We start from the raw sequence: 25709 nt of genomic DNA, 5'->3' as shown, positions 1-25709 counted from the left end.
TATTCGTATTAATATCGCTATGTTTACTAAGCACAGAAGAAACAGCGGAAAATTAGTTATCTAAATTTTATTGTAATAAGAAACTTTTGCGTTCTTATTTATGTCATGTCCATCTCATTGCAGATATAAAAAGAGTAATGCGGTAATAAATTAAATTACAGATTAGTTAGTTTGTACTAATTTGCAATAGCTACGATTCTCCGTATTGAGGCATTATGCATGTGCAATGCAGATATAAGGAAAACGAAATCGTACATGATCAAGATGAAAGATTGATTAATTACTGTCTTTATAAATTCAATAATTCACTTTACGATGCCAGGAATAACAATTATGATCATTTCCATTAGGCAAGCTGTTAAACAGTGACGGGTTATCCGCAACCAATGCCAAATGCGAATAGATCGATTGTGAGCTATGCCTATTCTGTACGTTTAAAAAACTATTATTACTACAAACAATTATAAACGAAATACTATTTTGTGTATTCAGAACTTGAAAATCTTGAAAATGGTGAGCGGAAACGTGTGAACTCTGCCCATTACTTTCAAGATTTTCAATTTCTGAATACACGAAATGATAGCATTTTGTTTCTAGTTGCTGGCAGTAACAATAGTTTCGAACGCCATTGCATCGTTAACAAATATAACTTTTTTTCGCGTTTAACTACAAACGAAACTATTGTTACTACAAAACTTAGAAAGCTTAAAAATCAGCAAATTAATAATTAATTGTACGACGAATGTTTATTACGGGAGCAACGTGAAGATTTCTGCGGCATGCTTTTTCATATTAGTTTCATTCAGATATATAAGAGTATTTTAATTTTGCTTTGCTTAAAGTGCTGAGATATTTCGATTTGTCGCTGCTGCTTGAATCAGTGAAGACTTAGTATACATACATTATGCATCGCACGAAACGCGCTCGGACTCGGTAAAAATAGACGGGGAATTACAATGTGGTTACGAAGAGTGGTGCGGAAGAGAGGTAACAATACACATAGGCGGCATAATTATCATGTATAAAAATGTATTTGGTGATTTACATATATGCTAATGTAGCACACTTCTGGTACCGATGCACGCTCGACAAAACTCGCATTTACACGCGCAACGCACGCTCCGCGACACAATCCCTCTTCTACGCCGTTATCGGAGTCATCATGCGCACATTGTAATGACTTACGATTTTCCGACACGTAGCAACACCGACGCCAAGAATTACAATACATTTTCCTATGTTGTAGCAGTATTCATATTCGATGTTCCACGTAACAATTTCGTAGCTGTTGATTTAGCGCTTCGTTTCCTTATATCGTATATTTAAATAAATGAAGGCAGAAAGAAAGAAATTTTTCAAATTTCTTCCTGAGACCTTAACATCGTTTTTATAATGTTAGTAGTCGACAAAAGCGCGAAAAGAGCAGTTAAGGAAAATGCGGTCGCTTCGTGGAGCAAACTTTTTTGGTGCACGATTCGTACTATGTACATGAGCGTTGATGGCTAAATATTAATACATATCTAAACGTTCTTACCTCAAGTGAAGAATATATTAATAAACGATATGTACAATCAGAGAAAGACATTGTCAGTAGTGTTGGATATTAAAACCAAGCTATTATATTAAAGCAATGTGATAATATCGCGGTTTGGTCTTCCTGCGGCTGTGGTATCACGTAACAACTTTGAACAACTGAATAAAATGCTTTTTGTATGTGCTTCCATTTGACATTAAGAATTCAAGCGATTCATATGAAAAAAATCACAAGAATTATAGAATAGATGAGTGAAATATTGGACATAGCTAATGTTACGTTCTGGTAAGGCATTTGTGAGATATCGGATATTCACTTCGATATTATCCGAGCGCAAAAATGGTTACGCAACAATTATAATACAATGAAAAGCAATAACAATTAATTACATAAAGTTAAAAAATATGGCGACGTATTTTGAAACGCATTTCTTGCCTCTCGCTTAATTCTCTCATTTGATTTTAGTCTCTTTTGCTATCGTATGCTGCGTATCACCAGATTGTAACGTGCACAATAAATGCTATTCTGCAAAGAAAGACAAATAAACTTTACATTTTCTCGCATTCGCAATTGCAGGAGAGCATCAATTGTCGATATTTAGAACTATATATAGCTATTACGCGTTCGGCATCGAGTGAACTGCGCGATTATAAAATTGCTTTAGCGCCATTAAGACGCCATTCTTCTCATTGATTCACAATCCGAATACGGATTACGATAAATTTCCTGGCTGTTCCACGACAACGTTACGTATCATTAGTGATTTTCCTTAAGTCACCACTGTAACCAACGGCTTAAGTCACCAGTCTTTAAAAGTTCGTTCACGATGAACGGTGTGGATCTTGTGAAGCACGTTCACGAGATAGAGCGGAAAGCATTAAGGAGTCCAAAAAGAGAAAGAAATGCTCCTGAATCAAACTTCCGTGAAGATCAGTCTTTTGTAGAACTCGCGAGCTCGATCAAACTCACTTTCGCGTCTCTTATCGGCATTACGATTTCTTGTAGAATATCCTCCTGATCGCTTCCTTCCTGTCCGGTGACACGAGCGCCAGAGGCGTCTTCCCCTGTCGATTTTGTATGTTCGTCTGAGCTCCGGCTTGTATCAGGAGCCGGCAGACTTCCTTCTGTCTTTCGAAGTTCACGGTACTCGAAACTGCGGCGGCCATGTGCAGCGGCGTGTTGTACATGTAGTTAATCTCGTTCACATTCAGAGTAGCCTTGCACAGCAACACCTGTTGGACGAAGCGAGAGGAGTATAAGTATAATTCATGTCAACGAAAACCGATTATGTCACATAATGATACGCGTCGCCTATGAATTTAACGTAGAAACAGTAACATTTACGGTGTATTAAGGGAATAAGAGAATTTAGATTTATTCTCTTTTCAATATCGATCTTTAAAAATTATTGTACATTTAAAAGCGTTTATACTTTTCATATCATATCATTTTACATCATTTCATATAATTATTATATTTGATAATTTTCTTATTTCTGTTGTTTTGTCTGGCAATAATTTCCTTCTGGAGCGATAGTGTTACATTGCTTTTTGTGGGATATGTACTGATGGTGAGTGCAGGACGTTACTGAGAAATTATGTTAATTAAAATTAATTAACACGTAAATAATTAATTGTTTGTATCCGATATGGAAAATAAAAATAAGTGGATCGACTGTTTGACGAATTACAGTTCTTTTAAAAAAATAATCGTTTTACATGTATTATGAATATATATACAAAAAAGACCCATCGAATGCAATAAATTAATTTTTATTATTGCCCGACGCAACACAGTGTTGTTTTGCCACTTCTTATCGACTAATTTAATACTAGAAACATAGTAGCAGAAGCTATCTCATGGCATTCTGGGTGAGTGACAATGAGTCATCTCTTCTTGTTTTCTATAATCATTCTTGTGTGCAACTGGTAGATCCTTCGCAATACAAACTTCACACGTAAAAAAAAAGAGATTAAAAATGAATAATCATTTTATATGTGAACACAACATTGTAGCTGCTTTATCGCATAATGCCTCGTATATTTTTCTTCGATTACACAGTTTCTTTCACATACTTATAATTAAAATACATTTATAATACTTTTAACGGAAAATTTTAATGGAACATCAGTGTTTTAAAAACATTGCAGTTATCGATGTTAAACTTGACACTTTGAATGCAATTAACCTGGCGATTGTATTATATTACACTTTAGATTAATTGTTAGATTAATGTTTATGTGAAATTAATAAGAGAAAAAAACTATACTTGCCAGAATCTTAAATAACCGAGAAACTTTTCAAAACTATCAACGTCTCTGTACAAAACAGTTCATTTTTACTATTTTTACTATTTTATTTGTCTACCTTTTATCCACAAGAGAATCACAAGATTTCCAAAAGAGACTTTGCACCAACAAAGTTGAAACGTTTCTTATTAGCTGGCAGAGGCAATACGCGAGCTTCAACATTTCGATTTTACGAGCAATTCAAGCGAGTAATTTGACCTAGGGAATCTCTCAGGTGAATTACCTTCAGGAGCGCGGGATCACAACTCAATGATGCTGCCATGTGTAAAGCGGTGTCGCCACACTTGCTTTCTTTCACCATGAGGTCAGCGCCGTTCTCCAAGAGCAGACGCGTCGTGGCCAAGGACTTGATGCCTCGTCTGACTGGGTCGTGTGATTCAACTGCTATGTGAAGAGCGGTTCTTCCTGAAATACGAACCCGTTTTCATTTTTCTCATCGGGACAACTACCTCACTAATTTTTCTTCGTAATTTTTATGCCCTTCAAGTTCAATTAACCGTTGTAATTGCACTTGGACAGGTCGAAAACTGGACTTCCTTGTAGCGTCTTCGATGCTAACAACTCCGCCAAGATTTCTCCGTGGGAATCGCCACGTGCCGCTACTGAGTGTATCAGCGTGTCACCCTGAAATGAAAGACGACGATAACATATCGGAAAATCATTCGCTATCGCGTGCGAGATTATCTTTACGCCACTCGTCGACTCTGGCAATTTTATTATTTTTTTTTTCTCTCAAGCGTGCCGCGCGACACTCATTCAGCAATTATGTGCAATTAATCACTCAGAGGTGCATTTATTAACTAATAACCGTTTGCATTATTACTTCACCGATAAGAATGTATGCATTCCACGTAATCAGAATCGTTTCGCTCGAAGACACTCTAAATGCAGTACGCTTGATTGCAACAAATGATTGCAAATTCGAGCGAATTGATGACTCGTGCAAATCACGGGTTTTGCAAATCGCGAGGAATCGCGAGAAGATAAGGAAACTCACGTTGTGATATAACTTTTGGTTGATATTGATCCCCTTCTGCAGCATTGCGGCGGCCAGATATCCGGTGACGTACGGCATTTCCGGACAATTCATGGCGGCCAAGTACAAAGCGTCCTCGCCGCGATTGTTCATCATCGACAGAGCGCCCGGCATGTTGCCCAATCTCTCGACTAACGGCGCCAGATACGCTTTCTTCTTTGTTAACTCTTCCGGATTACCCACCAGACACATCAGTGCCCTGTCACACGTGATTGTCACCGTTAACTCGTTAAATTAAAGGCCGGCATCGAGTTGATTATTTTGAGAAAAGAAAACGAACTAATAAATGCGATAAAATGCGAAAAATAATTGTTTCTATTATTGACATTTCTCATTTTTGTTTTACTTGGATGTCAAGATTTTATTGTCTATTTCGATCATATTAGTGCTCGAAAAAAATTATCTCAAAACAAATCTTGGATTCTGTGCATCAGAATTAACGTATTTATTTTAATATAATAGATATAATGCTATAAACGATATAAACTTCTTTTGTGCACTATATCCATGCCCATTTATATGGAACGAAATGAATTACGTACGTGTCACCATCCCCGTCGGCGGCCGCTAGTTCTTCTACGGATTTCTTTAGGAGATTACTCATGGCTCTTTCCACTTCCTTAGGATGTAATCCTTCCTTCAATCTCTCGCTCGCTCTCACAGATGGTAAATTTAGCGACGGCCACGGTACTATGCCTCGACTGAAACGAAATCAGGTCATTAACCGCATTTTTTATTACCTCTTCTCAAGAGCTACATGATAATAATTGTGGTAGTAAAATAATAAAAATCATAGTTTTTAATACTTTGTGTCTTATAATTTAAGAGATATTTTATTTCTACAAATTATAAAAACGTTTCAATAATTCAATTTTTTAAGCACCGTTTTTATTAATATTTATATGTGCATGAGAGATATTAATTATTCATTCTGATTTATAATTAGCAAATTTCCAATATGTTTTTCCAATATGCTCAAAGGCTGGTAACTTGAGGAAATACTTCAATGGAAATTTGTTAATTTATCACATTTCTCATTATCGCATGTTCCACTGTCACACATGTCTGTTATTAATTTTTATTATATTTCGCAGAAGTAGGATACACATCTTTCTTCGCACTTACGAGCAGTGCAATTGCAACTTGCAATTTAAAATGCATCTAGGAATATGGAGAGCGATATTCGATTGTTTCCTTGAGGAAACGAAGTTTTGCTTCGAAGTAAAAATACGTATTTTTAAACTTCAAATCTATTTTTCTGTTCAAGGATCGACACATCTTATTAATATTATCTTATTAATATTATCCATCATCAATAGTCATCATTCCCTTAGTCATTCGATATTACTTCATCTCGACAGACGCGTTCACGCGTTCCAGAAATCACGGAAGTGACTTTACCTTTGCGGGTGGCTGGACATGAATGAAGAAACTATCGTCGGGATCTGATAATCGTTGGGCACGAACGTCTGCGATGATGGCTGGTTATACCTCTTCTCTTCGCCGGTGGTGTGAAACATTGCATACTTCTCCTGCGACGTGCGCAAACTTTGCTCGTTCGTCTTCACGGATACCTCGCCGTTCAGGCCGATGTCATGCAAACCATTATGCTGCGTCACGTTGACCTGAGCATTCTTCATAGCCGGCTCATAATACCTTTGCTCCAGATTCGTCGCATGATTGTTGATCGTGCGACTCACAAAGGTACATCCACTGGTGTTCTCCTTGTTCGTGTAAACCGAGACAAGACCATCATCGATGGGCAGGTTGCCGACAAGATTGGCATTCGTGTTCGCCGGCATGTTCAGGCAAGTCTCCGGCTTATCGTTCCGCATGTTGTTCACGGGACGCTCGTGCGATGCAAGGCTCAGATTGTTCTCCAATAATGTCCGCACCGACGCGCACCGGTTGTTGTAAATCGACGAGAAGCAAGGGGCATTCGAGGCCAACTGCGGTTCCTTCAGCACCTTGCGTTGCTTATCCTCCTCTATGACCTGTTCCACGAGCTGAAGCAATGTACAGTCGAGAGTGTCACTGCTGTTGACGATCGTTCCCGAGGAATCGTAGAGTCCCTTCCAATCAGATTCGCCAAGCTGTTTCTCGATCTGATAGTTGAGAGGTGTCTGATAATTCAACGGGCTGGACGCGTCGCCATAGGATTGATTGGAGGACGAAGATGAAGAGGACAACGCTTGCGGCACTCGGTAAGTCGATGCGATCTGCGAAAGAAGAAGATGCACGCTTCATTGAATGATCTGACGTGAATTCATTTTCTATTTATATCGGGACAGCGAAAAACCGCAAACGGCAATCGCGACATAAATTTGTACATCGTTGAGTAACCACTTGAATATTTTTTTATAAGATATGGATAAAAACTGTCATAAAAGATGTTTTATGAATTGAAGCTTTTTGAGTTTATGAGTAGGAGAAAGTTAGAGATTTAAATATATAAACTTATGAGTTTATTTTTGTGGCATTTTCTGCAGTGATAAATTTAATAAATTTTAAATAATTTAATAAATTCAACTGAATTAGTATCAATAGTACCCCGATCACAGCTTTTTAAAAATAAGTACAGTGTGCATATTTACAAAAAAGTTTTGTTAATAAATTACTATAAAATATATTAATAGAATATAATTTTAATTTAACTGACAATAAATTATTAAATGATAACATATTGATGTTACATAAAGTTGATTTAACTAAAATTATTAAATACAATAATTGCGTGCAAAGAAAAAGTTATTTGATAGTAATCTTAGTTCATAATTATCTCAACCAGAAAATTGTTCTTTAGACGGTGTAATGTTACACTTCCTCACAAACCATACACAGTGCAGTCGCGTAAGCCTTCTGCGATGTACTTTGGTTCATTTATTCCTCGCGTTCGGATTCGCTGAAGCGCTGCTTATGCACGCGCTCATGCATTTATGCAGATATTACAGGCTTACCTGCGGTGAACCGAGCGGGCTACCGATGACGTTTACGTGCATCTGCGGCGACTCCAAGTTTATACCAGAACCGGGCGATTGGGCGCGACTCGACGCCCGACTGTTCGACCTCGAGACGACGTAGTTATAGCTGCTCGCCGGAGAGTCGGACCAGGTTTTCGCACTCGGCGAAGGAATCGAGTGACTGCCGGTATCAGAGAGTACCGCGGCTTGGAAACCACCACGCGACAGGATGTTCATCAAGTACTCCTCGTCCGGATTGTTGACGATTATCGAGGGAAGTGCCGCGGTCTAGAATAAGATAAACTGCAGAACTGCACTTCTTTACTGTAGAACTTAGGAAATCCTTCTGTGCCATATTCTTATTTTGATATCACAATATAAGTGCATAATTTCGCACAGTTATTTCTCAAAATAAGCGCATGAGCAAAATTATAAAGAAAAACTTACAAGAATAAACAATTATTGAAAAATGTGGGAAATTGTTTTCTATGAAAATAAGTTCACAAAATTCACTTAACACATAAAAGAAATAGAGGAAAATATTTCGAAATTTCGGAGAAACATAAGTACGTCTGCTCCCACTTACATCGTTGGCAAGATCACTACGGTACATGTCATCAGCTTTCTCTCCGATCCATTCGGCATTCAACGCCAGGTTCCCAACTATCGTCCCGATCGACGACTGATTGCGATTCGAGTTCGATAGCTGATCCAAGCAGGGATTTAGTTTCTCGCTGAAGTCCTTATTTCTCAGGATCTGCTCGGCTGTCTTGTCGTAGTCCACGTGGGCCACGTTCGCACTGTCAGTCACACGCGACAGGCAGGTTACCATGGAATAGGGGTGTCCACGAAGGGGTTGGTAGTCGGGTTTGATCGGTCCGCGCTCGATCAGGTCGGAGTCGTCAGAGTCTTCGTGTCGTTGCTCCCGCTCGACTTCCGAGTCGTTGTCTACTGAATTGCGATCGTCTAAGGATTCTCGCCCTTCCTCGTCACCGGGTTCGTTATATATGTTAAGCAGGCAGCTTTTGTTGTTGTCATCAGTCGTGACGATGTCCTCGTTATTATTTATATCCTCGCTATCGATGCAATGATATGTTTGTAACTTGTAGGTATTCCGATACTCGATATTGTCCACATTCTCACGACTGACGCGACGTGTTCCACGCACGTTTTCATTAGCGTTCGCGCCGTCATCGTCGTCGTCGTTGTTGCGTGCGAATCGCAGATTCTCAATCTTCTCGATTATGTCGTCGAACTTGTCGTCGCTGTTGCGCGCAAATCGCAGATTCTCTATCTTCTCGATTATGTCGTCGAACTTGTCGAGTTTCTTGCGAAAGTCCTCTTCGAGATCAAAACTCTTGTCCGCGTCCGCACTCGAGCGACAGGATGTGTCCGGGCTGATGGACATATCCTCGGACTCGGCCGATCCACTGTCCTCCTCCAGGGAACTGACGGATGAGCAATCCGTAATCGAGACGCGCTGCAGCACTCGCTTCTCGATCCGGAGTGGCGAAACTCTGCTGGTATATGCCATGTTCGCCATTGTTCGGGTTTCCCCTAACTTTATGTGGTAAGCGGTGATCTGGTTTCCAGGGACGATTACTTGAAGAACGTCTTCACGTGGTTTTCACGTGGTTTTCACGTGGTTATCAGCTGGTCTTGGAAACTTTGTTTTTAGGTGAATCTGCAAAACATTAACATAGCAGAAATTAATTGCTTAGAATTCAATCATGAAGGTGATTTCTTCGGACTTTGGTAGTGCATACGTAATTAAAATTCTTATTTATTGATATTATCAAGTTAAATTCGTGTAAACATGAGCAATACTTGAAATAAGTGTGTAATAAATATATGGCATTCAGAATTCTTTAGGACTTCTCTGTGTAAACAACGACTTTATGTATCTTAATATAATGAATTGTTTAAGAAATTTAAATATTGCATCTTTCGTTTTGCGTCACTGTTTGTAAAACAGCTTTAACAACAATGCAACAATAGCGCAGAAATGTTTATCACGCTACCATCTGTTAGATATGAATGCTTTCCATTTTTTTGCGTGTTGGTATCTGCGACCATCCTTTGTTGTTGAAAGCGTTATCGTTCGATAGCGCCGCACATTACTCATCAGAAAATACATATGTATTAAAATAAATACATATTTGTTACCTTTCTGAGAGAGAGAGAGAGAGAGAGAGAGAGAGAGAATTCTTACTAGATTACAGCTTAGGAGACAATTAAAAGATGCGATTGTTGATAAGTGGATAAAATCGATTGGCTTGCAAAGACATATATGTAGCTCGTAATTAAATAAGATATGAAAAATCATATAGAACAACATCACGAAGAATCACGCTCGAGAAGTTGGAGCTCGCTGGAGAGACTTTGCGATAACCCAAAGACAATTAATTATCGTTATTAAAATTAATTATTATTGTTAATGACACTGATCATGTTCTTTGGATGACACATACTTCCATTTACTGTTAGGTTGATTCTAAATTTACTGAAGTTTTTTATCAAATTTTATGGCCAAGCGAGTTGTTGAGGCATTTAAATTAGCAAATTTTTTTTCATAAAGTTTAAGTGCTGAGAAATTAAGAAGATAGGTAAATACTACACTGCTGTTTCTCCCTCGAGGCAAAAAGTAGCGATAATAAATTAATTTTTAATTAAATTTCTCGGGAATAAAAATTTTTAATAAGAATTTATCATTATTATATCATAATTGCCCATAATTATCCAGGCAAATGTTATTTTATTTAAAAATGTTATTTTAAATTAATTTCGCCATTTAATGATAATAACGTTATCATTTTTTAATGATATCTTGAGTTTTCGAGATATATAAAGTAAGCTAATTAAAATTATTTAATAAAAATTATACAAAGAATAATTTCTATTTATTTATCTATATAAACAAATTTCGATTATAAAATTTTGTCAAATTTTGGAGAGCAAGTTTATGATTTATGATTTTTAAGAAAATTTATATTAACAAGACAGAAGATAATAATTGTTATTTAGATGAAAATTATTTTCGACCAAGTAACAAATATGTGATAAAAATCTAAAGAGTACATACGTTGATTCTGCGCACGGTTTCAAAGAATATTTCTCGGTGTAGCTCCTCGATTCGTTTTCTCGTGTCTGCAGCTGAGAGACTTACCGGAGACTTGCTCTGGCATCGCAGAAAATAGACGCGCGCAGTCGTTAGAAAAGAGCTTGGTTTCCAAGTAATCGCGTTAATAGTTTAATATATACTAACGAGCTCCACCCGAGTCTTCGCGCGTGCAGCACTCGCCTGCACCGGACACGCGACCGCGTCGAACACGCGTAAGTCAACCGGCGCGCGTGCGGCGTGCCCCTCGCGCGATCGACGCGATTAGATGAAATTACGCCGCACGACAAAATTGTCAGCCGGAAAATTGCGAAGCGTCTTTGAAAGCAGAAAAAAAACATTTTCCACGCTTTTAACTCCCCCGCTGCTCGCGTTAACGTTAACTTCGAATCTATTTGCGTCTCCTTATCAACGTCTTTCACGATAAAGGCCGGATAACGAGGAGTGTTTTCTAAGGACTGACTTTCAAAGACGCAAATGTCGATGTAAAACGAAAGAATCTTGTTCTTTGTCGTCTGGAGCGATTCGGTAACCAATATGGCATCGCAGAACGATCGATGATGAGTGAACGCTTCGAGGAAGAAGAATTAAACAAAGTGTACTTCAGAATAGTTTTAATCCATCGTTTTGCGTCGCGGGAGGGGAGGAGGGAGGGGAGGAGTGCGGTATAATTAACTACCTCGGGCGTTTCCTCCGGGTATCGGATCGATGGCGTCGCAACCGCGTTACGGCGCTTTCGCGAGGTTGCCGATGTCCGCTTTCAAACGTACACGAAGAGCAGCGGACGCACGCTGCACTCAGAAGTGCATTACAAGCGGCATTTCCAGCCTCGAGAGTTGCCTCCAAGACCGCGACAATCGTCCAAGAGTGCCGGTTGGCCCCTCACCCGCCTCTGCGCCGATCCAGCAGCGCGAATGATCTTATCAGCTCGATACTCCGCACTTTACTCTACTTTACGCCGTTCCGTATCTTTGTCGTTCCCTCGTCACGATTCATTCACCAGGTGCTATTCCGACCTGGTCTTATTAGAACGCCCTCGCAATTGCACTTTACACGCGTGGACCACTCCCTCATCACCCTTGCCTCACACCTTTCGTCACGTTTATTTTCCGCGAAGTGTATCCCACGACTACTACGTCGAACCTTAGTCTCCTAAATGTATCTCCTCTCACATTTCGGGATTCCAATTTTAAAGTTCAGCACCGCGCGCAATCCGTGCCGAGAAGCGCGAGCCGCGCAATTGAGCGCAAATTAATTCTGCTTTCTCCTGGCAAAGCGACAAGCTGCGACTGTAGCGGCGAGTCGCGCGAGACTCGGCTGCGCGACGGGCACGGGCGACAGAGAGCCCGCCGAGATCACGGACGCGGAGACTCGTTTGCGATTCCGCGAACGATTCGGCCTCACGCACACACGCGCGCCGTGTGCGTTCGGCTTTCGGGCCGAAATACTCTCCCGCGTGCTCCGATATCGCGCACGCGTGCGCGAGTCAGTCGGTCGGATCACGCGTGCACGCCGCTGCGTCGCTGGCGCGACCTTCGGGCGCGTCACCGCTTCGCAGCTCCAATATCGATTGCGTGCACTCGCGGGATCCTTATCTGTCCGGCTGCGACTTTTGTCACCGCCGACGACACCGCCGACGACAGCATTTGCCGGCGGCGGTATCCCCGTTAATTTTTTTCTCCGAGGAAACCGCTCGCTCGCCGCGAATCGCTGGAATTTCCACGCGCGCTCCGCGCTCCGTCTCTTCTAATCGCGCGCGCGTATTTCCCGGCGTGCCTGGTACCCGCCGCGCAGCGTCGCGCGCCGTGCGAAGAACTCGCGCGACGAGAACCCGCGAGATATAATTCCGGCCGCCTCTCGCGCGAGAGTGCCGAGCGATCGGTGGCACGCGCGCGCGGCTCTCTGAAGATGATATCGTGGCCGCTCTCGAGCGATACGCGAGCACAACTGTGCGAGCGGATTGTGCACGCGTGCCGACGACCCGATGCGACGCGACGCCTCGCCGCGCCACGCCGCGCGGTCACGTCAGTGGTGTGACCAGCTTCGCGAGGACACCTGCCCGCGAGAAGACGCGTGTCAGCACTTTCGGCACTGCCGATAGCGAGAAGAATAAATGCGATAACGGGGGGGTGGGGGGGTGATGATAGAACGTCGTCGTATCAGCTGCGCGCGTTGCGCACAAATTCGCGTTATCGCGTTTGTGTTTTGCTCCATCAGCGTATCTTAACATTCTTATATAACTTCGAGTTTACGAACTCTGATGAATGCAGCGCGTACCTTGCACGCTTCATCTTCTGATATTTTCAGATCATCTCAAGTGCTTGTTCAAGCGGCAAGCGGTTGTACACCGCACGTATCATACATGCGTGTGTGCGTATTTCTGGATTCTTTTTTGCACGAATTTTGAGCGTTAATTATTTTTTTTCCACTATACGCACCCAACGCATCTCTGCTCTACCGAAATTCTCCAAAAAATATAATTTCTCCATGCCAGTCATATTGAGGTCGCCGTTATGATTAACGATACTCGAGATATTTCGTAATGCAAAAAAAGTAAAAAAAAAAAAGACGAAAAGAATCAAAATATGGACGGGATCGCTCTAGCAGACAGCAAACATAATCCAGTCGCTTTTATTGTATAGGGTCAACCTCCGCAGTTCTATTTTCGTGGTCCTCGCGAGCGCGGCCCAGCTACGGTCCGTGCCTCGGTGTCCGCCATTAATACGCATGCGTTGTCGATGATGTCATCGTCATTCGCGTCATTCGGTGAGATACAATATTCGGCCCGCGCGCATCATGCGGCTTCGCCGTGTTTCTCTTGGACGTCAGGAGCCCGCCGACTCCTCCGGCTAGCATACTATGCAATAACCCGCATTAATTCCGCGGCATATTATGGCTGCGTCTTATCGCCGATAGCTATTTTTATTGTTAGTCTCGCATTATGCGCCTGTCTAGCTAACGAGATATTCGAGTCGCTGTCTTCCTTAACAATTGCCGCTTGTGCGTAACATTTACGTATCGTTCATTGCGGCCAGTACTGAATGACCCGTGTCCTCCGTAATGATGCGTCACGTAACCAGAAGCTCGCGATCACTTCGCGCCGATTGCTCGAACTATCGAGCAATTTCGCGTGCTCGAGCGCGGAGCGTAACGGACCTCGGGACAATAAACAATTAAACGTTAATCTTAATCAGGAAGCTATATCAGGAAAGCATAGAGACAGCAAGTAACATCTCGACTACGTGACAATAATATACGATACTTTCAATAAGTCTCTCATGACGTAAACGTTATCTGCCCGCAGTCGTTTTAAATCCGAAAGGGCGTAAGGAGGAGAATAAAAATTAATTATGCCAATAAAGCTCTGAAATTCTTATCTGTAGGCGAAGGATATTTGTTGCACGCTAGTATGCAAAGCACGAACTATAAGATACACATACGCTACAAATATCACAGGTACAGATAATGCAAACATACAGATATCTTAGGAAAAATGTTGACACGCATAATACGTGTACAACTACAATCAGAAGGTGCTCGTCATTTCGCAATGTCGTGGAAGCATCCGAGAAACAAATCGGCGAGAACCGCGGGCGATTTATTCCCCGCGACTTTCTACAGCGAGACGTAGATGCTCTATGAGTCAGGGAACCAACACAGTTGCAGAGTCGTGTCAACTATACGAGACACTGAACAGCGGCAAGTGCAACGCGCACACGCACACACACAGAAATGTATTGTTCAGAAAAAGAAATTTTATAAATTTCATAATTTGTATCATTATTATCAACTATTCCGAGGCGATAACTTACTCGTAACTTCGTTTTGCAGCATCGCGAATTCAGGATTTTTTAATTTTACGGACGAGTGATTTTTATTCGTTTTTGCAAATTGGCGAACAACGATGTCGCCTTTGAATATTATTTTATTAGATCAATCGATACTTTATCTGAGAATTTGCGCCAAATGCAATAATTTCTAGGCAGGCGTCCGTAATGGATAATAAAAGGACCGCGCGGCAAATGTTGTGCAGTAGAGCAGTTCAGATTCGTCAAAATAGTTTATTTCCGTCGACGTTTTCTCATCGCGTGACAGCGTTCTTCAGTTGTGCTTATTCTTACTAATAATTTGGCTTCCTTTCCTTTGTAAAACCGAATTTGCTAAATTTACGCCAAATTTAGGCTGCTCTCTTTCGTGCTTGAAACTGCCCTGTCACATATGTCATAAATGAACGCACATCTCCTTTCTTCTTCCTGTTTTTCGCGCTTCCTGCATTTCTCGTTCGCATCACGAAACCACTTCCGAAGAAGGTCGACCAGTTTGATTTGCGTTGAAAGATTGAAACGATTACAAAGTCCGCGCAAGAGCTAAATTAATCACGATCTCCTCGGTCGACTAGCCAACGATTGTTATCAATGTAAATAAATGTAAACAGATAGCGTAATTAAAAGTTGAGTAATCAATATTATGAAATTCGCGATAATTTGTGGAGTTTTAATGGTTTATTTTAAATGAGATTTATACATAGAACGATCAATTATATCTAGTATATCTCGATCTAATATATCTTGACAAAGTGAATTAAGTGAATCAATTGTCACTTATGCGATAGTTTGTTAATTCTTTAACGATTAGCAATTAGAAGTAAAGGATTTTTAAAAGAAACTGAAGAATTTGCAAAACAACGCCGATGATCGGCGTTTATTTTATCTTGAAGGTAGAATTATTACTCGTATCTAGCGGCTTAAGGTGAGTAAATTATTTTGAGCAATATCTCCATGTTAAGTTTAATGACACTTTTCATGATAGCGCTTGAAAAAATGCAGGAGGAAATTATATGCGACTAATGATGCGATCGTTTACCGGAATCTTTGTGATCATGTGTTTATAGCCAGTTATAGTGGGATCTGCGTAAAAAATAGAAAATATACAAAGAGAGAAAAACTGAAGAAGCTAGCAAACGTGGAGAGACACTTAGGAGGGAAAGAGGAGACTCGAACCATTTGAATCGCATAAGCAGATGCACGTTGCGCGAGGCACACGGGTGATAAGAATATCGTTTCGTTGCGAATAAATGAGGTCACCGAGTGAAGCGTTTTGAGTGCAGGAGTTACAGGGAGCACTCGTGTCAGATCGATTCCTCGGTCTACGACTCGAATCGCTTCGAGTACAGGATTAATCAGATGCGAGGTCCACGAGATTCATATTTTACGCGAAATGCATTTATAACCAATATCTAGAAGTAAAGAAAAATTAATGATAAGATATGTATAATGTTGCAAACAGCCGAGGTGGTATATAGAAAAGGACAAAGTACACTTCTCTTCGGAGGAATATTTCTGCGAAATTCTACTGGATCTAACTTGAAACACACAAATAACATATTGAAGCACTGTGATTGCTAAATTAATGAATAAAATTCCTAATTAATAAGAAAAAATTGAATATCATTTTTGTCTAGATATGAATTATACCTGTACCAGTTGTGTGTTCGTAAAGTCTAACTTCCTAGTCTCTTGTTTGTCTATACATACGATCATTATTGTGAGATTATTTATTAATTTATTTATTATATATTATATATATAAAATATATTTATAAAACACAATATATGCTATTTGATGAATTATTACATATATTATTTTTGTATATTTTATATGCTATATTATATAGTCAGTTTCATTGAAACGACAAACGGTTGACACAAAATAGCGGATTGGCTAGCTTCACGGTACTTGCGAGAAACGTGAGCGACTAAGAGCCTCCAGGATCGCGCGAATGACTTACTCGAAAATATCACCTTATGCAACAGATTTATTCTTGCAAGGGAAAGATGCATCGCACATAGCGTGACGTCAATATATTACTTACGTGGAATCGGGAGGAGTAATCAGCAAAATGCGCACAACGTTCAACTTGTACACCTTGTGCTGTACCTGTAATTAGCATGCAATTGCCTTGCGAAATGTTCGCTTCTATCAGTTTTCATGACGCACATAGGACAGGTTTAGCCCCAATTCACCAAGAGGTTTGCGCGTCACCACCATGCGCCATAGCTTAATTTCCTTTGACAGCGAAGCTTCATGCGGTCAGCACGACAAACGTTTTGCAATAAATTCTACAAGAGACTATCTCTTCATTTTCTTCGAACGTGTATTTAAACGCGTTTAAAGCTTTTGTTTGAGCAACGAAATCTCTTCACTTATATTTGGATTTTACACGACAAAATATTGCTTTTTTATTCGTATAAGATATAAGCATTAAAAGTTTGAAAGATAACTATTTCAAGTATAAGGTAATTAATTTACTGGTGCTCACTTCGAATTTCTCAGTGCATATCAAAATATGCAAAACTGCAAAACTCAAAAATATTTGTATGCTAATGCACTTCTCTGCATTTTATAGACGCAATCATATGCAAAAAAACTGATTGTATCTTTCATGAGAACATTTATTTGGATTATCTGATTCTTGCGTGCATTAATTAGTTTGCATAACAGAAAACAAGTTGGCGCTTGTAATTTGCTAAAAAGACCACATTGTTCATGTGTGTATCAATATTAAAACAAGTTTTATTTGTAAATAATCGTAAATAAGAGCTTTATAAATCGATGATTAATCAAGTCACGTAGGCATACGAATAAAAGTGGAAACAATTCGCGAAAACCGTGATGCTGTGTATGTGACTGCTGTGTAAGTCTCCTCCTCTTTCTCCTCAAAGTTTACGTAATCCTCATCATTGTTGTAAAATATGCAGCAATCGTGCATTATTAATTTTATCACCTGACTAATGAAGTCGGAAATTTCGCGAATGCCGTTGTGCTTTCCTGCAATCCGTCGACTATTTCCGCATTTGACATTCTCACCCTCACATGCATTTACTGATCGGATACGTTCGCTTAGTTCGCTACCACATGTTTGATCTGAACATTTGTACGTTATACCAAATATTGACATATACCTATTATGTATATTACCAAATGATGTATTGATCATGTATTATCATATATTATGATTATTATAAGGCTCATATATTATGATTATTATAAATCACACAATTGTTTTCGACAACCAACAAATATTAGTAGGCTGCTCATATTGCATCGGCATAGGACTTACACAATATTATGTCTCAAAATTGAAAATCGAATAACGAAATTGATGTCCATATAAATTCTGTCAAATCGTATACTTATATGAAAATCATGTATATACATATATGTATATACGTATACATATAAAACTCATTTGTTTCATTTAACATAGGCTGCGCTCAGCGGAGAAAACTGCTCAGTGATTCTTCATTATGATTGGTTTCTGCACGTAGATCCATGAAGATCTAAAGGCAAGAACCAATTATATTAAAGAATTACTGAGCGCTCACTGAGCAGTTTTCTCCGCTGAACGCAGCCATAGTGTTCTTTCAGTATCGATACGGGAACAATCAACCGATGCGTTGATGTTTGGAGGTCTGCTTTTGGAATCGTCTGAAATCGTTCATCATTCCCTTTCTATTCCATTGAAGTTCAGTTTTGGAAATAGAAACTGGTCGCAAAAGATTCTGAATCAGAGAAATACATGATATTTCGATAAAAGAGATTTTCTATAATGAGAATGTAGAATTACGTCGCAATTGTTTTACTTTTGATTTTTAGATTTCCATTTTAATTTTCTATTGTGATACATGCGACGTACTTTTACATGCGAACTTTTACATATATTTAGTATATCTACAAGAATGGAAGAAAAATAGGAATCAGTATTATTAAACTCTCTAAATTAATATCGACATTATTAATCAGTTATTTTCCAGTGTTGAGTTCTGCGTTCTGCGCCGCGCAGAGATGAGAAATCTCAAGAATCGAATCGCGAATAGATTCGATATCGCGCGTACCGCGCCTTAATCTTACCAAGAAACAAGTAGCGACGTAACATTACCTTGCAACAGAGCACAAACAGTTCCACGACGATTATAGACTAGGTCGCGTTTTCCCTGAATTGTGAAACGGGTTTTTGTTAATTCTCGAAGTAACGGCGATTTTCTATGAAAATACTACTCACATAAGCGTGTGTCACGATATTGCATAATCGTATTCTCACGAGACATGTGTACACATTATATTATAATAGCTTATATAATCAAATCGTATAGTAAAAGATAATAATATGAATCGAACGCATTTTTTAATAATTCTTAATAATAGGAAAAGACAACTATATAATTTCTTGACATTGTACCTAAAGTGCAAGTGATTATTTGTGGAGATAAGACTGTTTAGTGAAATTACGATACATTTTATAAATAATAAGTAAAATTATACATTAAGATAGTTTTTATTATTTTACATTATTATTAGTTTTTGTATTTTTATTGTTCCTCAAAACTGAATGAGCAGAATAAGTATATAATATAATATAGTATATTATAGATGTAAGTAATACATAAACATTCTAGCATTGTTAAATTTGTACACCAAGCACCATCAAAATAGGAAAATTATCAAGTTTTTAGAATATTTTATTGTTAAGATTATTTGATCGAATTTAGTGAATTTGATAGAAATGTGTATAGCTTTCAGTTTGTGTATATATATTGAACATGTGATATGAAAAGAAAAATTATATATTTATATTTTTCCAAAAATTTTGCAAATATATATTTAGTAAAACTATATATTTAGATTATACATTTAATATCTATAAAAATACTAATTCTGTGCAACATATTTGTAAAAGATGATTCTACCCATCATCGCTAAAAATTAAGCTATGTTTGGAAATATGCATATAATAATTTATTATATTTAATAATTTATTGAAATCCGCAAATAATCTTAACATTAAATTTCATCGAGTATATATAGCTATTAAACAGAAAGGGGAAAAAATGCTCCTATAATGTAAAATAGCGTATTCTTGCGATAAAGTATCCACAGTACGATAAGAACAAACAATGTCCGAACTATTCTGTCAAGCCATTTCATCCTGAAACATGGAGAATATCAATATATTAGCATAACGTAATATTGTATGATTTAATATGTTATTATTAATAGCATAAATATTTTACTTCTTTTATAACGCGTTATAAGTCACGTGAGTAATATTATAATGTGCACTCATTTACATTTGTAAATTAATGACTTTTTAACAATAACAGTTTAAAAAAACACAACTAACAAAGTGCTTTTAAGCAATTAAATATTCTTAATATTCTCACTTATTAAAATTAGAAGCAATGGGACATATTATGATGACTCTTAATGACCCATTTGACATAAACAGAGTTAATTAAACACAAAATGTAGTAGGGAATATATTAAACTTCAATTGCAGCAAATTATATCAAGATGAACTCTCTCTCTCTCTCTCTCTCTCTCTCTCTCTCTGAAAAACGGTTCTTTTCCGGAAAAAAGTTATGTAGTCACGTCTAGAGTTCATCTAGATCACACATGAATTAATCATGAGACATTTCCACATAAGGAATATTGATATGAATTCATCGAACTTGGAAATCCAAAGGAGGAAAGATCAAGATAAGTGCTTTGCACAAGACGGCAAGTGCTAATCATCACTATAATAATTATTATCAATTGACGTAATTTCTCGCCGTACTTTACGTATACAAGGAAAATTAAAGTGAAGCTGTAGCATATGTTATGATGCGCGCTTAAACATTTCTCATCGCTAGTGTACAAATCTTCCTTTATATTCTTGTAGAAAAGTGTTATCTTCTTCTATTACGTTGCAATTTAAATATATAACATAAATATATTATTATAAAAATAACATATATATATATATATACACATATCTAAATAAACAAAATCAAAATTTTTTACATAAAATCAAAGAAGATTTTGCTTTTCAAACGTTCTCCAAAAATGTTAAGAGAATAATATAATAATCTCTAGTATAAAACACTATCTAACACAATAATTATTAATGTTTCAATATTAACCGATATTGAAAATAAAAATATAATTAAAAATTAAAAGAAATATAATTTATTCTTTTCACTGCGAAGCATCTGATAATTTATTACATGACTTTTCTATTAACTTTTATTATTTAAAATTACTAGTTTATTATAATTGAAATGAAATTGTTAAAGTAACTGTTTGCAATCGCACGACAAAAACAAGTAATGGATCTAGCGAACACCTGGTTCTTCTAGTAAAACTAAAATTAAGTTGGTAAAAGTAGTACGAACCGCGATGAAATTCGCGAAAATTTTCAACAGTTGCCAGTACGCCTCTACAACCTAATTCGACGATGTCATGATCGATCAAACAGTGCATGTAACTTTACGACGCAAGGAGTTCCTCTCAGTGTTGTCTTTAATTTTTCGTTTGCTTGTTACCTATCGTGTTCCAAATTCTATCAAAGTATAAATCTAATTATGGTGATCTTGCATAAAATAATAATCTTCTCGTATTGTATACAGTGTGTTCGATGTTAACTGCTGGATTTCTGAGTGCTTTTCGGCGTGAGTCAAGGTATATACAACAATACATAACTGACAGAAATCTGCCAATTTTTTCTAGCTTAAAGACTATTGCGTTTCAACATATGTAAAGGAAAAATGGATTTCGAAATAGATTTCAAAAATATTGACAATTCTGTTCAGATTCTATCTTATAATTTAAAGTGCATGTTATTTTACCTGTTGTAATGACGTTTTACCGCGACTAGATTCATGATGTCTTCGTTTAGTAAGAACTGTTTCGTTCCGAGTATGGCATTTCTACACGCAAATAAAACATGATACAATATTACGGATAAATTAAATTAATTTTGTCATTTAGTGATTTTTGTAAAAATATATATGTATGTATGTAGCATATTTACTTAGCATAATCATGTGTCAAAAAAGAAGTTTTGTCAAATCCGAAAATTTTCCAATTATCCTCACTAAGGCTATTAAACACCTTCATCAGTTTTTCATTACGAAACTGCCATTTCTTTAGCACAAAGAACGCTAGAACAGTGGTAGCCATATAGATTTTTCTTTGCAATTTTAGCAGCCTAGAAAATAAAAGCATTTTGTTAAATTATTCCCCTTGCTATTTATAACCAATTTAAAATTGTGAGTTATGCTAAATCATGCAAACGACATTTAAAAGTTCCAAGTAATCATTAATTTCACAGAGCTATTTAGAAAATGTTTAGCTCAATATCGGCCGTCGTTAACAAAATTTAAGTATAGATATAAATAAATATTTTAACAATATTCTCTAAACAATAGTTCGTTTATATCTCAAACAATTTTGTAGTAAAAAAGGCCTGACAATTGTGAAGTATCTTCTATACGAGTAGTTCTCGTTTTGTCAAAGTATCTAATTAACCATATCTTTTTAATTATACACTTATCTGAAATAGTATTTTTTAATCAATCTTACATCGGGTTTATATTGAGCAGTTTCAAGATTCCATCTATGAACAGAGCCGGCATAATATGCAGCAGTATTATAAGTATATAATATTTCAAATAATTCGATGTAGTACTGTTTGATGGCATCCATATCATTTTTTCGAAGGGAATCTGCTCTAGAAGTCTCGCAGATATGTCAGCAAATTTCTTTATAGATACGTGAGTCAAGTCCGAGCAATTATAAATATGAAATGTATCGTCCTCGATAACGCTAAATCATAAAACGAATATCAACGAATATGTGCATGAAATATCAAACAAAACTTACGTAACAACCAATCTTTAAAAACGGTTATAGCATTAACAAATTATACGTAAAGCTGTAATTCTGCAATGTTTTAACGACGCACCTTTTGGTTCCACGTATGCACGTTACAATTATTACAGCCTTGACGAATACATCTACTGGTACATATTGGCAATCGTTATCAGAATTGCAGTACGTCACCTGCACTATTCCTTTGCCACCAGCCATGTATAATGTCATTGGTCCATTAAAATTATCAATCCAACCCTTTACCGGTTCATCCATCGTCGGTAGGACTAAAAAAAGGATGTTAAATAATTAGTTGCCGTGATGATTCGATCGACATCTATTCCTTGCATCACTCGATCTGCATTAGTGTAAATATATCCTATACAATTTCTTCGTATGATAATTTAGATTAAACATTATACACAATTATATTCTAATACAAAAAACACGGTGTGCAGAAAATGGATCAAGTGTACGTGGAAATATACGTACCTATAGACGGTCTAATCATCACACAGGGCAATGATTTGGAATAGTCATTTATCACTTCTTCCGCCAATCTCTTCGAGAATACGTAAGTGTTTGGAAACGATCCCACGCATCTGCAAATAGGCACAAACGTATTTGGAGAACATGACATGATCCTAGGCGCATACGATCTCACATCTATAACCTACTTTGCTGTAAATGTAGTCAGGATATCATCATCGACAGACTCGGCGACTTTAATCATCTTCTTCCAGTCGACACCGTAGGGATACAGTTCCTCGTTGACCACGGGTTTATCGGTCTGAGTGAAGGTTGAGCTAATGTGTACCAAAGCCTGAAATCATTCATGCAAATTAAATATTACGATATTTAGTATCACAATTATTAATCTAACTAATATTTCTGTCTGTATCATGTTTTTATTTTTATTTTGCCGTTTTTATTTTTCCCATGAAATATAGTTACATATATGTAATAATAGAAATTTATGGTAAACAAATACAAATATTAAATTAAAATTCTCTGTCTTACAACAGCTTAAAATTACATTTTTATAAGATTTATTAATTAATCCTGCAATATACAAATTTGATTTTTATCATAATGCATACGTCACTTTTATAAAAATTGTTTTCTGACGCAACCAAGACTTTAGTATCAATAGTTAATTGCGCGTATGCGTTGATACATGTTTTCCAATTTATTATATACACAGAGAACAATTTATGCACATCATATCATATTGCTTTAAAGCAATATGAGCAAAAGAGATAGCTTATGTCTTTTTAGAATATTAATCTTAATGTATATCAAGTTTGTTGCACTTTATATTTTAGTGCGGGCACGTAGACATAAAGAATACCGGTAAGTTGCATGAGTTCATTGGTCATTATATTTCGAAGCAATTCGTGGAAACTCACCGCTAGATTCTTCATATTCTGAGCTAAAATACAAATATCCCGCGCCGATCTCGTGTTGCTCAAAATCGCATTTTTCAAAGTTATATCAAATCTCACATTCGCGGCAATGTTCACTATTATGGTCACTTTCTCAATTAGTATCTGTCTGTCGATAGGTCGTAATCCCAAATTTTCAGCATGTATGTCTCCAACTATGGGAATGAGCTTATCGAAACACGATGGTTGCTCATTTCGCAGTGTATCAAATAGCTAGAACGAACATTAATAATTAGAAAGCACTATGTCACGTTGGCTTTTAGAATTTCATTCTTCCTTTAGCATTTAGAGTGCCTATATATAGGTGACGGTTTTAATAGCACTTAAGTAGAAATAGTTTTATTAAATATATTTAATATTTATATATTAAATTTATACAGATATTGAATAAAAATAAAATAAATTATCATTTACATAATATCTATTAATGTAAACACCAAAATTAACATTTTCATCGACTCAAAATGAGATGGGCAATCTAAGTGTTAGTATGTGTAATTAATGGAAACATAATATTCACCTTGTTTTCCACTATCTTCTTCAGTCTTTCGTTGACATCTAATCCTTTCTTTGGTCGCATCAGCATATATATTTTGCCGACTTTGGGACAAGATCGTAATAACTTTTCAATTAACGCTTTGCCTAAATAGCCGTTCGCGCCAGTAATAAATATATTACGACCGACATAAAAATCCGGTATGAACATATTTGTCGTATCTTCTTTCATGTTTAAATAACGATGGTATAAAGACAATGAGAATACGCACAAATAATATCAATTAAAGTCACGATAGTGTTTGAAAGATAATTAAATAACGGAGTATTATTTATAGAAATTATTAAAATTTATCCGATAGGTTTGAAAGTAAAATAATAATTTAATATTGAAAGAGAATTATGATACTGAAACAAAAATACGTTAGACTGAGTGTTAAAGAATAGAGAGTGAAAAAATACTTCGTCTCCGTTCAAAGGCGAAAACGCATATGACTGAATAGATTTCCAATGTAGGAAATTATGCAGACTTCATTCTTATTGATGATGATAATAATATTCCTAAAAGTTCAGGAAGTTCAGATTTTTCCATATTTATCCATATTTTAATCCACATAGATTGTAAATGTTGCGTTTTCTTGCAAATGCATCAATAATTAATGTTAGAGTTATTAGTACATACATATACATATACATATACATATACATATACATATACATATACATATATATATATATACAGGGTGAGGCACCTAAAACAGGCCACCTGAATATCTCGGCTGTTATTGGTGATAGAAAACAATGTGTCAGACCAAACTTGCATGGTTTCGAGGGACACATAATTGTTCTAAATAGTTTTTTATTAGGTGGACGCGTAGAGGTCATATGAAGGTCACCTTCGTTTTTTTAAATGGTATGATAGGTTGTTTTACGTACCATCTAGTAGAGCGTTTGAAGATGCGCACATTGATCTACGGGTCAAAATCATTCCAGGTCACTGAAGGCCAACTGCAAGGGAAAATAATTTACTTTATATTGCCTAGAGTTCTCTGCTATTAAAAATACTGTAAACTCAGAAATGAAAAAGTTCTCGAGTTTAAAATTTTTTTCTTCTTAGAGGAG

General features: G+C 37.2%; 2 protein-coding genes across 3 annotated transcripts; both read right to left on the bottom strand.

Moving 5' to 3' along the window:
- Window positions 1–1012: 1012 nt before the first annotated feature.
- On the bottom strand, window positions 1013–12885 carry LOC105277528. 2 transcript variants are annotated; one of them, XM_011335926.3, is made up of 9 exons: window positions 11637–12885; window positions 8426–9523; window positions 7837–8127; window positions 6281–7098; window positions 5422–5580; window positions 4841–5078; window positions 4341–4467; window positions 4067–4248; window positions 1013–2766 (listed from the first exon to the last, which is right to left on the bottom strand). In XM_011335926.3, exons 2-9 carry the CDS (start codon window positions 9380–9382, stop codon window positions 2524–2526), a joined length of 3015 nt encoding a protein of 1004 aa, XP_011334228.1. In that variant the 5' UTR covers window positions 9383–9523; window positions 11637–12885; the 3' UTR covers window positions 1013–2523. The 2 variants fall into 2 exon arrangements, with proteins under 2 accessions (XP_011334228.1, XP_011334229.1); XM_011335927.3 differs by lacking the exon at window positions 11637–12885 and adding an exon at window positions 10922–11610 and having other exon boundaries at window positions 2524–2766.
- A 6390-nt stretch (window positions 12886–19275) lies between these two features.
- Window positions 19276–25096, bottom strand: LOC105277531 (fatty acyl-CoA reductase 1-like). Its single transcript, XM_011335930.3, has 9 exons — window positions 24613–25096; window positions 24057–24305; window positions 23325–23470; window positions 23140–23249; window positions 22742–22934; window positions 22360–22602; window positions 21809–21985; window positions 21624–21704; window positions 19276–19942 (listed from the first exon to the last, which is right to left on the bottom strand). The coding sequence occupies exons 1-9, from the start codon at window positions 24817–24819 to the stop codon at window positions 19825–19827; spliced, it is 1524 nt and encodes a 507-aa protein (XP_011334232.1). The 5' UTR covers window positions 24820–25096; the 3' UTR covers window positions 19276–19824.
- Between the last annotated feature and the right edge of the window lie 613 nt (window positions 25097–25709).

Source organism: Ooceraea biroi, chromosome 7 (assembly GCF_003672135.1).
Source record: "Ooceraea biroi isolate clonal line C1 chromosome 7, Obir_v5.4, whole genome shotgun sequence".
Lineage (NCBI taxonomy): Eukaryota > Metazoa > Arthropoda > Insecta > Hymenoptera > Formicidae > Ooceraea > Ooceraea biroi.
Note: the sequence above shows the minus strand (reverse complement) of the source record. Positions and strands in the feature narration are given on the sequence as shown.

Excerpts from the sequence above, each read along its gene's own strand:
- LOC105277528 (XM_011335926.3), bottom strand. The coding sequence starts at position 9,382 with ATGGCGAACATGGCATATACCAGCAGAGTTTCGCCACTCCGGATCGAG. Across the intron at positions 4,249-4,340 it reads GTCCAAGTGCAATTACAACG|GAAGAACCGCTCTTCACATA; the intron begins GTTAATTGAACT and ends TTCGTATTTCAG. Across the intron at positions 2,767-4,066 it reads GTGATCCCGCGCTCCTGAAG|GTGTTGCTGTGCAAGGCTAC; the intron begins GTAATTCACCTG and ends TTCGTCCAACAG.
- LOC105277531 (XM_011335930.3), bottom strand. The coding sequence starts at position 24,819 with ATGAAAGAAGATACGACAAATATGTTCATACCGGATTTTTATGTCGGT. Across the intron at positions 23,471-24,056 it reads AGAATATGAAGAATCTAGCG|GCTTTGGTACACATTAGCTC; the intron begins GTGAGTTTCCAC and ends GAATGATTTCAG. Across the intron at positions 21,705-21,808 it reads TTGACACATGATTATGCTAA|AAATGCCATACTCGGAACGA; the intron begins GTAAATATGCTA and ends ATTTGCGTGTAG.